Source organism: Hydra vulgaris, chromosome 07 (assembly GCF_038396675.1).
Source record: "Hydra vulgaris chromosome 07, alternate assembly HydraT2T_AEP".
NCBI lineage: Eukaryota > Metazoa > Cnidaria > Hydrozoa > Anthoathecata > Hydridae > Hydra > Hydra vulgaris.
The window spans coordinates 36607501-36624497 of NC_088926.1; the positions used below are offsets into that span (position 1 = coordinate 36607501).

Sequence of the window (16997 nt, forward strand, 5' to 3'; positions counted from 1 at the left end):
CGAGACAAGCTTATGCAATTTTAATAGTTATAAGATGGGCAGAAGTTCAAATTGACCAAGACCTTATAAGTACTTTGTACAGTTACTTTCCTTCTCCATACAGTGACCCTTTTTTAACAAATCAGTTAAGTTAATAATACCATTAACAAATCAGCAGTAGAATGAGAAGATTAAAATCCATATTGATGATCAGAAAGTAAGTTATCAGATTCAAAATAATAAATAAAGTGTTATGGTACTTTTTTCTTATGGTAGTAAAAAGACTGGGATCAAATGTAGATCAAAAATATTTAAAGATTATAACAGTTTTGTAAATCATTATATATATATATATATATATATATATATATATATATATATATATATATATATATATATATATATATATATATATATATATATATATATATATATATATATATATATATGTTTTGTTTCAGCTTCAACACTGTTCTAATTTATTTAATAATGTTTCCAATGGGTATGAAAATCTTTTTAAATGTTCATTTAATGCAGATCCTGCTACATTAAACTTAATTCAACTGTATCTTTTTTTTTAAATTTTCAAAGTTTTATTAAAATTGTTTTGTTTTGTTATTACTTGCTAAACTATGTTTGAGCCAAATAATAGGATATAAATTACATTAAAATGTATGTATCAATTGTTGTTTGAATTGTGACATTTCTTTAAACTGTATATTGTATATTACTGTTGTGTGACATGCAACATTTCTTTAAACTTTACATTGTATAGTATATTACACTTATAAATTTATTTTTTGCTTTCATCAAAATTTATTATTTAATGAATTGTAGTTTTTTGATACTTCCCTTTAGTTTTATATGTTCATTTTATTTTTTTTTATTACTTTTTAAAATTAAAAAAAAAGTTGATCTTCTTGACTACATTGAAAGTTTACCTCTTTTTACCTTTTAACCACAAACTTCCCTCTCTTTACCCTTTAACCACAAACTTCCCTCTCTTTACCATTTAACCACAAACTTCCCTCTCTTTACCCTTTAACCACAAATTTCCCTCTTGTTACCCTTTAACCACAAACTTCCCTCTCTTTACCTTTTAACCACAAACTTCCCTCTCTTTACCCTTTAACCACAAAGAGTTTTGGAAAAAATATATAGTTTTCTAATTCTAAAAGTAATAGTTTTTAAAAAATCTCCAAAACAAAAACTCTTGTATTTCTAATTTTTTAAAGTTCAATCTAAATTTTAAAAATTTTTTTCAACAATTTGTTATAGCGAGAAGTTTGTTATAGCAAGAAGTTTTGTAATTCTGGTTTGTAGTAAGTGGTACATTGTAGCTTAGATACATAATTTTGGTAATCCATGACCTAAAGATGTTCCAAATCTGTTTTTTGAAATAGTTATAAACTTGTTGTTTACATGTTAACATTGTTTGAAAAAATTTTTTGTTGTAACCAAAATTTTTTTTAGCTATTATGTTAAAAAAAATTTTGCTTACATCAAAAACCCTTTTTTTTTTGTTATTACCTTGACAATTTATTAGTCTACATGAATGCAGTCAAGTCATGATCTTTGCTATCAAGTTATTAGTGTGTGAACGCAATAATAATAGGTATTAACTTATATAATACTTTTTTTGCTTTTTTTTGTTATTTTTTTTTTAGTTAGTTGTATGTTTTAGAACAACTATAACTACATTTCAAAATGGTTTTCTCAAATCTTTGTGCAATACAGAGTGCAATACAGAGACAGTCACAAAGACAAATCTTGCTATTTTAGAGAAAGTTCAGGTGAAGTTTAAATTTTAAGAAATTTTCATTTTCATTTTTGAAATTATTTTTACCTAAATTTACTGGAATGAGTATTGATATTCAGTGGGCATTGCTATGACAATGTAATGAATGTTGTTATGATAATGTAATGAGCGTTGCTATGATAATATAATTAGTGTTGCTATAAGATTGACATAAAAATTTAATTTAATTATAAATTGATTAGTTTTGATCTGAATCTGTAAGTGTGAAGTTTCAGTGTACTAACTAATTGATCATCAACAATCGTCACCATCAATCACCAACCACAAATTTATTTTCAGGTTTAATTATCCGACTGTATATGCCAGATATGTAATCAATAAATTAAATCTAGATTTTATTGAAAAACTATTAAAGCTATATGTTTCACATGAGTCAACAGCAATCTGATTTAGCTGTCTTATTTTAAAACTTCACATAAAAGTGCAGTTTATTAAGGTGTTTTACTTAAGGCTATTGAAAACTAAGTTTTTGTTTCTGCACTGAAACAAGAAGTCAGTCCATTAAGCCCTGTCTTAGTATTTTATACTTTGACTATAAATATTCAAGTTTATGTTAGTAGGAGTGTCGGACATCATTTGTGCACAGAAACCTTCTCCAAACTATTCATAATCCTAAAAATTGTGTTGATTTTCTCATGACCTTTCTTTTTTTTTTTTTTTTCTAATATTTTCTTTGCCAAAAATGTCACAATATATAAGTTGACTAGATTTTTAACTTGAGTTAGTCAATTAACTTTTTAGTTACATTGAAAAGTTAGTCAATTTTAGTTATAGAAAGTTTAAGAAATTTTTTTTATTTTAGAAAATTGATTCAGAGACAAAAAATGTGTTTCTTTCTCAAAAGGTTAGTAATACTTAAATGTTTTTTTTTTTTTTTTATCACTTTGTTTTCATTTAGGTTTTTTAATTTTTAATTTTTCCAATATTTCATAACATTTTTTTATAAAAAGTTTATATATAAACAATAGAATTTTGTATATACAAAAAATTTATATATATACAAAATAATTTTTAATTATTTTGTATTAACTGTAAAAGTCTTTTTTTTTTTTTTTTTGATTATATTTTGAATTATGATTTTAGTTTTAATTATGATTTTATTTTTAATTAAGCAAATTGATTGTTTGGTATCTGGTGTAGTATCTCAACTATCTATTGGTTTTAGTTATCCGTCGTATTTTTACAAAGCAGTTCAAAATACCATTTTACAAGTAGGTTATTAATTTAAAATAATTTAAAAATAAAAAATATAAAAATAAAAAGTATAAAAATTTAAAAAGTAATAACTAAAAGTATGTGTTTAATAAAAAACAAATATTTTTAAATATTGCAAGAAGAATTTTAAAGTAAATATTGTTAATGAAATAAATTATAATTTCAAATTGAACTAATGTGAATAATAATGATAAATAAAATTATTAACCTCCCTCCCTCCCTCCTCCCTCCTCTGCTTCCTCTGTGCTACTGTCTGCACCTTCTTTTTCATGTTAATAAAGTTATTTTACTACAATTTATTTTAGCTGTATGTAACACCAAGAATGGAAGACTCTCCAACTGTTAACATTAACACAGAAATGGTTTTAAAAGTAGAAGGAGTCATTGTCAACAAATCAAATAGTAAAAGTTTTTAGACATCTTTAACATATATGATATAAAATTATATCATGGTATTTTATTTCAGCTAATATAGTATAAGCCATTCTTAAAGCATTTTGATAATGGATTATACTAAAAATGATATGTAATGAAATATAAATTAAAAAAATAACAAAAATGATAAAAAAAAATAAAAAATAAGCAAACATGATGTATTTTATAAATTAATAATATACTAGCAGTAAGCAACCCGTAATACGGCTTATTAGTAATTAAATCATTTATAACACATTAATAACTTGATTTTATCTAAAAACACATTAATAACTTGATATATTATCTAAAAAATTAAATACAAATTTATCTATAAATATTACTTTGAGTTTGACTCCCTCAGTAATTTCATTGATTATAGTTAACGACATAAAAACTGCATTAACATCAGTTAGGTTCTTTTTAAAATCTGTCACAACACAGCAGGTACCAGTAAAGGAAGTCAATTAAAGCCTGCAAATACCTAAAAAAAGAAAAGAAAAAAAAGTATTATTTGCATTTTATTGTTAGTAGAATTAGGATAATAATATTACAGAAAATATAAAGAACAAAAAAATAGCTATAACAGCCTAGTTCTATCAACACAAAACACAATAACAATAGCACATAGCATAAGATATTTGTAAGCACACTTTACTATGTGTCTCCAGAATAATTCAAAATAAAATATTATAAAAAGGATAGACAATACAACGTAATAACATCACAACTTATTAAGATATTTTATTAACTAAAATACTTGGACTAAAAAGATTTTATTTGTTACAATAATTGAACAATCGAGGGATAATTATAGTTATTAATTTGAACAATTATATCAGAAAATAGCAAGCAACTTGTAAGATATTTCTTATAAATGGTCATTATCAATTGTGGTATTAAGAAATATGTAATAAGTTTTATTAATTCTCCCTCTCATCTAAGAGAAAGAGGGAGAGAAAGAAAGTGTTTTCAAAGCAGAATGTTAAAAAAAAGTAGAAAAACACAGATAAAAGTAACTGGTTTTATTATTTTACCAGTAAACAAAATTATTTTTACTTTGATTAAAAGATAAACTCCCAGCATTTCTTAATTAAGTTCCGACTTCTCTCTGACTGTTGACTAATGAATAATAGAGTAAACTTAACATCATATTAAATTTACAAAAATTAAAACCATGTTTCAACAGTAAGCAAACTAATCAAGTAATGACAAAGGCAACTAAAAAAAAAAAAGAACAATTATGTTTGAAATTATAAAAAAATTTTAAATCATGTATGTTATTAACTGTTTGTTTATAAGTTGTTGTTTATAAACAGTTATTAACCTAAATATTACTATAAATATAAATATAATATAAATCACTCATATTACTATAAATATATAAATAATATTACTATAAACAGAAAAATTCATACTTTGCTTTGTTCTCAAGTGTCTAAAGTAAAATCGAATTAACAGACATTAACACTGCTTGACACAGAGTTCTTGCAAGTAAGTTTTCTGCTCACTGAGCAGCATTTCTTACATTTCAACAATTATTAATTTTATCCTACCTTGATCTATCTCTTTTATTTGACAACAACTATTTTTATGTCGCCTATTACCGTTTACACTAATAACTTTGAGCCTAATATTATCTATTTCAATTTCACTATCATCATTAAACATATTACCAATAATATTACTATTGTTACAACTGAATAATAAATAAACATAAAAGAATCATACAAATTGCAATCTTTTCTAATCAAAGACTATATTTTAACTTAAAATTTATTATAAACCGTAGGATCTAAGTTAGCTGACATTCTCAATAAAACTTCTAAATGACATTTTGGATAAATAACTTCCCCGGAAGCAGGTGCAGCACCAGCTCCAACGAATACAACATCAACTTCACTAACTATAGTTTGCAAATGAAACGCTAAATTATGTAAGCAAAGTTAATTGTGATGTTATTGCTTTCTAAAACTTACTGCTGCAAGTGGGTCAGAGATATACAGTTGATAATGTTGGCGGAATATCTCTATCTGGCCTGAGATTACCTACACAATGAAAAACTTGACACATATTTTAAAACATGGCAGCCTATGATTTATAGGTTAAACCACATCAGTAAATAAAGCAAAATAAAGGCAGGCATATTAAATTCTAATATATTTAAAAAAATTGATATTGGAATTATAATATAACTTCCTGTAAATCTTGCAGAAATAGTGAAAATGGAAGCAAAACTACCTTTCTATTATGGCAACATAAAAAATGTGTTTCATCAAAAAAATTTTAAGCACAGCAATTCTGACAGATCTGGCTCATTTCTCCTAAATAATTATAATCTAGAATAGTATCACTTCTCGCTATACAATATATTCTGATTGTCAAGTAGCATTTCGTACGTTTTGAGGATGATTAATCTCATCTAGGCTATCTCTTTTATTTATGTGATAATTACTTTTAACTCGTCTAACCATGATGTACTAATTGAGGTATTAATTTCTTCTTACCAAGCAGCATTTCTTATATTTTGATTACAATTAATTTCAGCTCGCTTAGTTCTAATCATTTCACTAAATTATCAATTATTTTTAAGTCGATAGTATTTCTTCTAATAACTTATTTAAGCCTTATATCGACCATCCAAAAAATAAGAGAAAAGAAATTATATCAAAATATTAATAGTCTAAAGTAGTAAACATATCTACAAAGTGGTAAACATATCTACAAAAGATAAATAATAATGTTCAAGTAAAAATTAACAAAAACCTGCAATCCTAATAACAAAGATATTATTTGGTAATAAAAACAAAAACACAATGCTGAATCTTATTTGGTTTCTCATCTATAAAACAATTTTATTTAACTATTTAAAAGAAAAAAAAAAAGAAAAAAATCAAATGCAATTATTTTAGAATATATATGATATATAAACCTCTACAATTTAACTCATTAGCTTAACCACTGGTTTACCATTGAGGTCAAAAATTAATTAAACAAAAATTAAAACAGTTTCTTACAATTATTATTCAAAATAAAAACCTCTAACAATTTAATTTAGGATTTATTAATATCCATATTTTTTTGGCAATGTCAGTTAGTATATTTTTTGTGGACATGTATTTACATAACGCAAAGTTATGTAAATAAATGTCCACAAAAAACTTTTATTTAAAGAAAAGGAAACAGGCTATAAAAATTAGAAAAATACAAACAACCAACAACAAACAAACGTTTATTTATAATTTTATAAGAAAAATAAAACAATCAACAACATCAATTCCTCTTGAAACTAAAAATTTATCAGCTCTAATTCGCTTGCAGACTTTGCTTGAAAGACCGAGTGGAATACTGATCTGCGTGTAGAAAAGCCTAGAAACTACTTTAAAAACGACACTGCTACTATTACTACTATTATTAAATTAGCGTAATAATATTTAGATTATTAACAATATATTAATAATTTAGTTAAAATATATATATTTTATGTATATATACATAATACAATATTATTTATTATATATTTTAATATATATGTTTATATATATATATATAATATATATGCTTATTTGTATATAATATATATATATATATATATATATATATATATATATATATATATATATATATATATATATATATATATATATATATTAAATATATTATATATATATTATATTTTAATATATATGTTTATATATATGTATAATATATATATATATATATATGTATATATATACATATATACATATATACATACATACATATATACATACATACATACATACATACATACATACATACATACATACATACATACATACATACATACATACATACATACATACATACATACATACATACATACATACATATATATATATATATATATATATATATATATATATATATATATATATATATATATATGTATAGCATAAGTTATAAAAATTTAGAATATATTTAAATATACTCTGTATTATAGAAACTTTCAGAAGCGTTTCAAAGGTAAATTTGCATGTGCAAGTAACTCCCACAGAAAATGTGAGGAAAATAGCACTGGATTACAAGGTAAGTTTTAAAATGAGTATCATAGGGTTTATGTAAACTCAATTATAAAGTATAACTTTAGTTTATATTATTACAAGATAAACATGTGTACCTCATTCACACCAAACCTGTGTTTTATTAGACTGCATCTTAATCATGTCTTAGTAAAACAACAATCGAGGTTTAAAATAGCTTTTTGTACTTACTGCATTGAAGTAAAACTAATTCTAAGTCTGATGTGAATGAAATGATATAAAACCAGTTCTAAGTCTGATGTGAATGAAGTGATATAAAATTTTTTGAAAATGTTACTGTTAAAACTTGTTTTACTTTCAGTGTGAATGGGGTAGTATTTAAGTTAAAGTTAAACCTTTACCTAAATCAGTGAAAACACATAAGATAGACTATTTTTGTTTGATTGTTACTTTGTACTTGACCCAATAAAAATTACACAAATACAAAGTTTCACAATTAATTAAAGTTGCAAAGTAATAAGTTTATAATTAGAAAAGTTTTTTCGTTTCATTATAATTGTTGATACTAAATTATATGGAAAAAAATGACATTTTTTTGATATAGTTTGGTTAATGAACTTATTAGTATTTTGAGTTGATTTGATAACAAGCTTTGACTACAGGCTTTGTGCACTGAGGTCAATAAAGATTGATTTGGTTACAGATTTATGATAATATATAAAAAAAAAAAGAAAAAAGCAAAAGCAAGTGTGATTGGTTAATTGGTTGATGCTTTAGCTTGAAAACTGTAGCCCTCAAACATTACACACTGTAGAGCTACAGCAGTCTAAGTTTGTCTGAGTTTAAAAGCGTTTAAAATTGATTTGTTTAATGTCTGAATCAATTCCAGTTATTGACATTTCAGTTTGTGAAAAATTTAATCTTTTTCTTATAGCTTTACAGCCATTATTGCAACAACCACCTTAAAAATAAAAGTGAATTTTCAACAACAAATTGTGTTTGCTCTTGACCTATTATATTACCTTAGGTGTTCTACAGGTGATCTACAGGTGTTCTGCCTTTTTTTAGGTGTTTAGGTGTTTAGCCTTCGGGTTGCATACCAATTAACATTTTTTAAGTTTTTTTTAATTTAAGTTTTTATATTAAGTCACCTCGGGCTTATCAAATCTCAAGTTATGTTAAATAAAAGATACGTTGCCTCTCTTTTCTTGTTAATTTTCTGTCCAGGGGTATTGTCTTTGTAGATTTTGTATTTTTTCCAGCTTTTTTGCATCAGCTTGTGAGAGTAAGTTCCAGGCTGTTTATTACAATTAGAAAATCATGGTTTTTATTATTTTTTCAATATGTAATAAATGACTTTTGAAACAGATTTTGTTTTTTTTATTTAAGTTCGATGCATTTATTAAAACATCTTTAAATTTGTGATACAATCATTGTCATTTCGGTGCTCTACTTCACTTTCAATCTGAGGCCATGTTATATATACAGTGTCCTCAATAAAAAATGGGACAGCATGATTTTTTTTAAAAAAGCAAAAAAAAATTAATTTTTTCTCAATTTTTTTTTAAGTTTATTTAAAATATGTCAAATAATAACTTCTACTACACAATATTTGTCATTAAAAATAAATAAAAAAGTCAATAAAACATTTAGACTTACAACAAAACTATGCAATTAGTAAAAATCAACTAAAATAGGAAAGTTCAACTTTTTAAAAAAAGAATGGTAAAATTGAGTATGTTTTCTAATTTTTTACATCTATGTGTTTAATATAGAATGCTTAATGCAATTACATTTTCCCGTGATACAACTAAATAGAAATAACCTTTTGCATCAATAACTGCTTGGATTTTGTGGGGTATGCTTTCAACAAGTTTTGGTAACAAGCTAACTTCCAGTGAATTCCAACCTTTTAAAAGTGTCAAAAATAATTCATCTTCATTACAAGGTTTTTTGTCTTTTAGTTTAGAATCTAATATAGACCACAGGTTCTCAATTAAATTAAGACAGGTGATTGTGCCAGCCACTCAAAGGTAGGTATACCAGCCTTTTGTATATATCTTCTTTTTTTTGTTGTTGTTGCTGTATGCTTTGGGTCATTGTCTTGCTGAAATATATAGTTTCCATCTGGAAATAGATGTGTTATACTTGATTTTAATTGGTGAAATATAAAATATAATGGTACTTATGTTGGTCCATAATTCCTTCAACTCTGTACAGGTTTCCCACTCCATGAGCAGCAAATGATTTTTTGAATGACTCATTTGTCAAAATGACACATTTCCATTGACCTAAAGCCCAGCTTAAATAAAAAAAACAAAAGGTGACTCATCTGTCCATATGACATGTTTTCATTGACCCAAAGTCCAGCTTAAATAATCTCTGCACCATTTTAATCTCTTAAAACAATTTTTTTCCGTTTATAATAGGCTTTTTTGTTTGCCACCCTGAAGTAAACTCTTCAACTTTTTTTATTCTTGTAACAGTTGTATTGTTACATAAGTATTCAAGGTTTAAATTTTGCTTTATCTGATTCATTGGTATCCTACGATTCTATATCACTTCCCTCACAATAACAACAACAACAAGATATTTGTTTGCTTTTTTAAATCATACAATAATATTATAATAATAATAAATATAATAATAATAGTAATAATAAATTTCACAACTTGATTGTAGAAGTAAAAATAATTGCTTATTAAAAAAATTAAAAATATATATGTATATTTAAAAATGATAATAATATAAAATAATATAATAATGAGTAAATTAATTATAAGTATTTAAAAATAATATTTAAATAATTGATAAGGATGGTGTCACTCAAACAGAATTCTGATCAAAGGAGTGACACCAGTTTTTAAATATAATATGATTGATAATAAGCATACACACATAGAACATACATAAACAAAGTAAACATTTAAAATTCATACTTTGATGATAATAATGAAAAATAAACAAACAAGAAGTTAATTATAATAGTTGTAGTAATCATAATTTAAAAAAATAAGTGTATATTCTAAATATTCAGTAAAAATAATGTCAATAAGTTAGAATAAAATTGTTCTCAGAATTTTTTTAATTGATTTTGTTTTAAATTAAGAAAAGTCGATAAAGGTGGTTGGAGTTGGAGTTTTTTGAACTCATTCACTATGCATACAAGACTCTTGTTCCATTCACAAATGCACTGATAGACAACAGAATGTTTACCATACTTCTGAGTTTTAAATGATGGCACACTAAGTTTTCCATTATATATATATATATATCTAGTAGAGTATAATGAGAATTTTAATTTTAGAATTGTTGTTTTGATTGTGTTTTTTTCTAGAAGATGAAAAAAAGATTAGTTCAGTTTTTTTTGTGTTAAAAATTATAAGGTTAGTATTTAATCAGTGAACAATGCCTTTTAGATCCGAATTTATGTTTTTACATAGAGAATTATACGATTTGTTGATATGCAATAGGTTTGTGTCATCAGCAAAAAGATGACTTGACGAGAAGGGAATAGAGTTGTTTATGTCATTAACATAAATTAAGAACAAAAGAGGACCAAGAACAGAGCCTTGAGGAACACCGCACTCAACAGATTTATTAGTAGAATTATAACCATTAATACTTACAAATTGTTTCCGATCTGTAAGATAAGAGCGAAACCAGTCACTTACAACACCGCGAATATCAGAGTGTTCTAATTTAGAAATCAAAATATTATGATCAACGGTATCAAAAGCTTTTTGTTAATCTATAAAAAAACTACAAACATAATGACCAGTATTGAGAGCTTTCCTGATTTTTTCAGTTAGACATCAATGTGTGGCAAGTAAAATGTTTTGAACGAAAACCAAATTGAAATTCATTTAAACACTTAAAAGAGTTCAGAAAAGAGTACACTCTAAAATACATAAGTTTTTCAAGAAGTTTGCTTATGTTAGATAAAAGAGAAATAGGTCTGTAGTTAGTACATAAAAGTTTAGAGCCGTTTTTAAATATTGGAACAACACAAGATAATTTTAGAACATTCGGAAAAGTTTCATTTACGAATGATATATTAAATAGTTTAGAAAGAGTATTTAAAAATCTATAGTCAAAATCGATAAGAATGTTTGTGGAAATGCTATTTGGGCCTATTGATTTTCTCGGCTTCAAATTAGATATAAGAGATGACACTTCAGGAATATTTGTTGGAGATAGGAGTAGACTATGTAAATTTGGATATTTAAGATATTTTGTATAGTTTATGTAAGACGAATAAATATTGGATTTAAGTTTTTGTGCGACGTTTGTAAAAAAAGTGTTAAACTTTTCAGAGATAAGATTTGGTTCAGTTATATATGTTTTATTAACTTGTAAACAGTTGGGAGATGAGTGATTAGAGTTTTTGACATTAAATTATTAATTCCTTTCCAAATTTCGCGAAGATTTTTTACATTTTCTGTAAAGTACTTTTTAAAATGCATTTTTAACTAAGGTAATTATCATGTATTTATATTGTTTGAAAGCAGTTTTAAATTTGTTTATGTTCCTATTATCTTTTGATCTTAACATTTTTTTAAAAAGATTGCGTATTTAAATTGATTTTAAGATTCTCTTTGTAATCCAAGGTCTAAATCGACGCTTGAAGTTCTTAATACTAATTTTTTTAAGTGGGGCGTAGCGGTTTAAAATCAAGGTTGTTTCAGAAATAAAAGTTTGGAAACAAGAGTTAACATCACAAGATTATCCCAACTAATTTTTAATAAATCTGATTTGAAGTTTATTTTATTAGAATTTTAAAAATTTCTGTGATATAAGTTGTGATTGCGTGGTATAAATAACTTAATTAAAATTAGGACTAATATAAAATTGAGGTAAGTGATCAGCAACTGAAGTTGTCAATTTTTTTGAAATAATTTCATTAGTTAGAAAGTTTTCATTTTATAATTTAATTCGAAGAAAGAATAATTTCATTAGAAAAAAAAATTATCAATGATTGTAGCAGAGGGGTTAGTGATTCTGGTTGGCAAAGTAATAAAAGAGCGAATATTATAAAAAGAAAGCAAGTTTAAAAAATCAAATGTTGCAGTATCATTTGATTGTATCAGATCAATATTATAATCACCTAGTAAGAAAGCCGATTTATTTTCAGCATTTATTTTTTGAAGTACGACAGACATGATAATTGTAAAATCGTTTATATCTATGCAAGGGTGTTTATAAAGGCAACCAACAATAGTATTAGATTTTTTAGAAAAAATTATTTCAATAAATGTTGATTCTAAATAATGCGGTGTATAAATCATTAAATCAAGAAGATTCAGTTGGTGTGTGCTCAATGTTGTAGCTATCGATAAGGATTGGATGAAATGATGATGTTCCTTTTTTTAAACTTGTTTCAGTTATACCAATAATGGAAAGTTCAAAACTTATTAACGATAGTAATACGTTTAATTCCTCAAAGTGTTTAGATGAAATAAAGAGAGACCGTTAATTTTGTCAAAATTTAGTGAATAGAATTTACTTATATCATAATATTTGCAAGCAATGTCTATTAACGCATGGATTTCTTCATATGAATCTAAAACACGAGATGAAACATAATCATTAATTTGATTAGAAACTTTATTTAAATGAGAAGACGGAAAGAGATTTGATGACGGAGGTAAATCATCAGTTATAAGAATTTTGTCAGAAGAAAATAGTAATTTGAATTCGTTATCTGGTTCATTTGTGAATGAAAGGACACTCTTTGTACGACTTACACAATGGCGCAGTATTACAATGTAGTACTGCCGCAGTACTACAATTTAGTACAATTTACTACAAATAAGTCACTTATTGTAGTAAATTGTTCTCAAATACTGAGTACAATTTACTACAATGAGCGACTTAATTGTAGTAAATTGTACTCAGTATCAAGCCTGCTGCATTTTGAATGAGTCCAAAACAAACAAATGTCACATTGAATTGAGCATCAACTTAAACTTTTTTTTTTTTTTTTTACACAGATGACAGTTTAAAGCCATAGCTTAAACTAGTGAAAATGAACTTTTTTAATATTTGAAAGGATCTAAAGATAATGATTTATACGTGAATAGTTATGTAAATAATAGTTGTAAAAAGCTAATAATATTAATAAGTAAGGTTTAGAAAGTATTAAAAATAACAATGATGAATGATAATAAAATAACAGTAAAACAAACAGTCAACTGCAAAATAATGATTATAACTTAATTAAACGAAAAAAATTCTAATTATAAGTTAATCAATCAATCGATCTTATCTTTCTGTCGTTTTTTGCTTTTTTCCTGACCTTGACTTTCTACTAATTGAATTTTGAGAAATAAATCTGGACACAACTCTTTGAACCGTAGATTTACCACATCCAACTTCTTTGGAAATATTATGCAGAGACCATTCTGCATTGTGCATTTGAATTATTCGACCTTTATCAAAGTCAGAAACGTGTTTTTTCAAAAATTAGTAAATATGAATTTTAACTGATAAACAAATGATATAAGTTCAAACTAAATGCTAAAATACTATTAGTAAGAATGTCTTATACCTATTTAATGGTTGAATTTTTGTAGTAGTAGAATCAAAAGTATTTAACTTTGCCATTGTTGCCATTAATTTATATTTTCTAATTATATAAAATTGTTAAAAAAATTAATTTAAATAAACTAATATAAATTTTTTTGAGTCATCAAGGTATGAAAAGTTAAAAACAACTTTACTTTGCAAAAAAAACAATATAAAATCACATGTAACACTTTATAATAAGGAAAACTTTAATGGGAAATATAAAATATAATGTTAAAAATATATTTTTTTTTTACTTTTTGTTAATTTGAGGGCCCACCTCCTTTTTTTCAATTTCTTTTCATTTTAAATATTAAAATAGTGTAAATATATTAGGTATCTAACATTGAAAACCAAAAATTTTTTAAAATTTTACACAAAAAATGTATACAATTTTATCATTTATGATAGTTTTCTAACAATTCTGCAGTTTAGTTGAATTTCAAAAGTTTGATCAATTATTTTTTATTTTTTTATTAAATAGTATAGTTCATTATTTTTTTTAATTTTATAATTAAGAAAAAAAATTTTAATATAAGTGATACAACATTGATTTTTAAGACTTTTAACAAAAAAGTCATGTTGTCCCTTGTTTTTTTGAAGACACTATTTTTGATTTTGATTTTTGATTTTTAAGGACAGTTTACGTTTTTTTTTATTATTTTTGAAGTAATGTTTCCTTGCTGATAAAAAGTATTAATGTTTATTATTGTTAAAGAATTAATATATTTATTATATTATTACATTATTATTATTATTATTATGAGTATTAAAAATTATTAATACTGGAGGGGGTCTTTAATAATCTTGTTAATCTTAACAAGCCTTGGGTGGGTTGGCAAATTTTCCAAAAATTAATAAACGTTCTCTCAATTGTATTAAGCACCTTAAAGTACCTCAAGCAAAATTCTGATATGTATTTTCTCTGTATGTTTTTTGACCAGTAATTTAATCTCTTTGCCATCTACACTAGCCATTTAAACTGTAGGAACATTTTTGTTCTTGCAGTTCGAATATAATTGGTGCTTTTCGTCACGACAGTTAAAGTTTTTCATCGAATGAATCAATTTATGCCATGTTGCAATGCCATAGTAGTTTTGCATTATCTTTTTAATTTTTTCCTAATCTCTTTTTTTTCTCAATCGTCTTTGTTTTTCTCATAAATTTATCGTCTAGTCTTTGTTTACAAAATAATTTAAGCATCACAAACACCACAAAAAATTTTCGAATACTTACCTTATACTTTAATTTAAAAGCAAGTTATTTTTACTAGCCTGCCATCACCCTCCCCCCCCCCTCCCAATTGCGACCCAAAAGACAAAAGTAACTAGCTTTTCAAGTTTTTTGATTTTATTTTTATTTATTAATTCTGATTGGTTACCATGGCACCAACATTTCTTTACCTCTTACACCCACGTATTATAGCGCTTTGTGAGCTTTATATTATGAATTTGTTACATTTGTGTGATACTTTAAAATAAAAGTAAAAGTGGCTTAAGAGAACTAGTTTTTTTATTTATTGACCTTTTGAAGCTCTTTTTATTTCTCCCGACATAAAAAGAGCTTTCACAAATTTCGCATATTTTAAATATACGAATTCCATTTCCAATATATAGGTGATAAAATCTATTGATAAATGTGATAGTTTTTTTTGTGCCCCACTGTTTTATAAGTGCATGTATGATACTTTTATGTACTTTCTGTGTATGTATAATATTTCTGTATATGTATGAGTTTAGTCCGACAAAGACGTCACTTAGACGTTCTATACATCGCTTGAACGTTTCAAAAACGTCTTTTCCAGACCAAAAACTTGCTGCGTATACTCTACCAATATGACTGCATTTTCCTGTGACTGTATTTTTTTTCTTCTGTTTTTAGCCGATTAATTTTGAAGAAATGGTTTTCAAAGAATCTACCGCACCTACCAACGATTACTTTTCTGCTCAATTCCTCCTATCATTCAAGTATCTTGGCAACCACTTAATAACAATAAGTGCAGGTGTTACAGATGAAAACAATTTTGATTGGGAGACTGGACCTAGTTCTTCACTTCAAGTAGAAGTTTTTGAGCAGCGAAAAAAATAAGATGAAAAGTGAGCCTCAATATTTAAAATTATATCGTGTCATCATCAAAAAAATAATTTACTTTATACATCCCTAACTATGCTCATTATCTCCTCTGGCTCTGCCAAATGTGCATTACTAGTGATTTTAACATAAACTTTAATATCCAATGATTGAACAGTGATTTTTTGTCACTAGTAAATTTTATAATCACCGTTTAACTAAAGCGTGATTTAGTAGCTAACTAAAGCACTTATCTTTAGTTAAACGATTTAGTAGCGATATAACGCTTATTAAGGTGGTAACAAAAAGAGAGAAAAAAGGCATTTTTTGAAATTTATCGAAAATTTTAAAGTCTTTTTTCATGGAAATTTGATTTAATTTAGAAAAACTTGTACGTTCAAGCAAAGTTATGCCCTTCTAGATATAATGTTTCAGTTCTAAGGCCATAGCAACGTTTTTTATCAAATATTTCAAGAAACCTGACTAGACATCTAATTTTCACCTTAAGACTTCGTTTTGTTCTTTTAAATCTTTTATCCAGTCTATAAAGAAAGCAGAACAGTGTCTGTATTTGACAGAACAGTATCGAAAAATGCTGCTTGAAAGACGGAATAATATCGAAGTTTTTTTGATCGAAACGTTTTTTTAGGATTGATATCGAAAAGATTTTTAAGGAAAAAATTCGAAAACAAAAAAAAAAATTGAAATTCATTTAAAAGGAATGATGTCGAAATCTGGATTTAGGAATAGTATCAAAAAACTAGCAAAGAGGTAGAACGTGAGAAGTGTTGCTACATCAACTGACAAGTAGGTAAACCATGCAAGGAGTGTTGCTAAATCGACTGGCAAATAGTTAGAGCATACAAGGAGTTCTGCTACATCGACTGAGGGTTTGGTTTAGGCAGGTGGTC

General features: G+C 25.5%; 1 protein-coding gene across 6 annotated transcripts in view; it reads left to right on the plus strand.

Moving 5' to 3' along the window:
• LOC100204041 (integrator complex subunit 7) overlaps positions 1-16132 on the plus strand; it is a 41850-nt gene extending 25718 nt beyond the window's left edge. For all 6 annotated transcript variants that reach the window (XM_065801771.1, XM_065801773.1, XM_065801774.1 and 3 more), the window contains exons 19-26: positions 441-544; positions 1526-1594; positions 1664-1772; positions 2601-2642; positions 2911-3009; positions 3319-3415; positions 7410-7495; positions 15898-16132. In XM_065801771.1, the coding sequence (XP_065657843.1) occupies positions 441-544; positions 1526-1594; positions 1664-1772; positions 2601-2642; positions 2911-3009; positions 3319-3415; positions 7410-7495; positions 15898-16104 (813 nt within the window). In that variant the 3' untranslated portion in view covers positions 16105-16132. The remainder of the gene's footprint in view (positions 1-440; positions 545-1525; positions 1595-1663; positions 1773-2600; positions 2643-2910; positions 3010-3318; positions 3416-7409; positions 7496-15897) is intronic.
• The last annotated feature ends 865 nt before the right edge of the window (positions 16133-16997 follow it).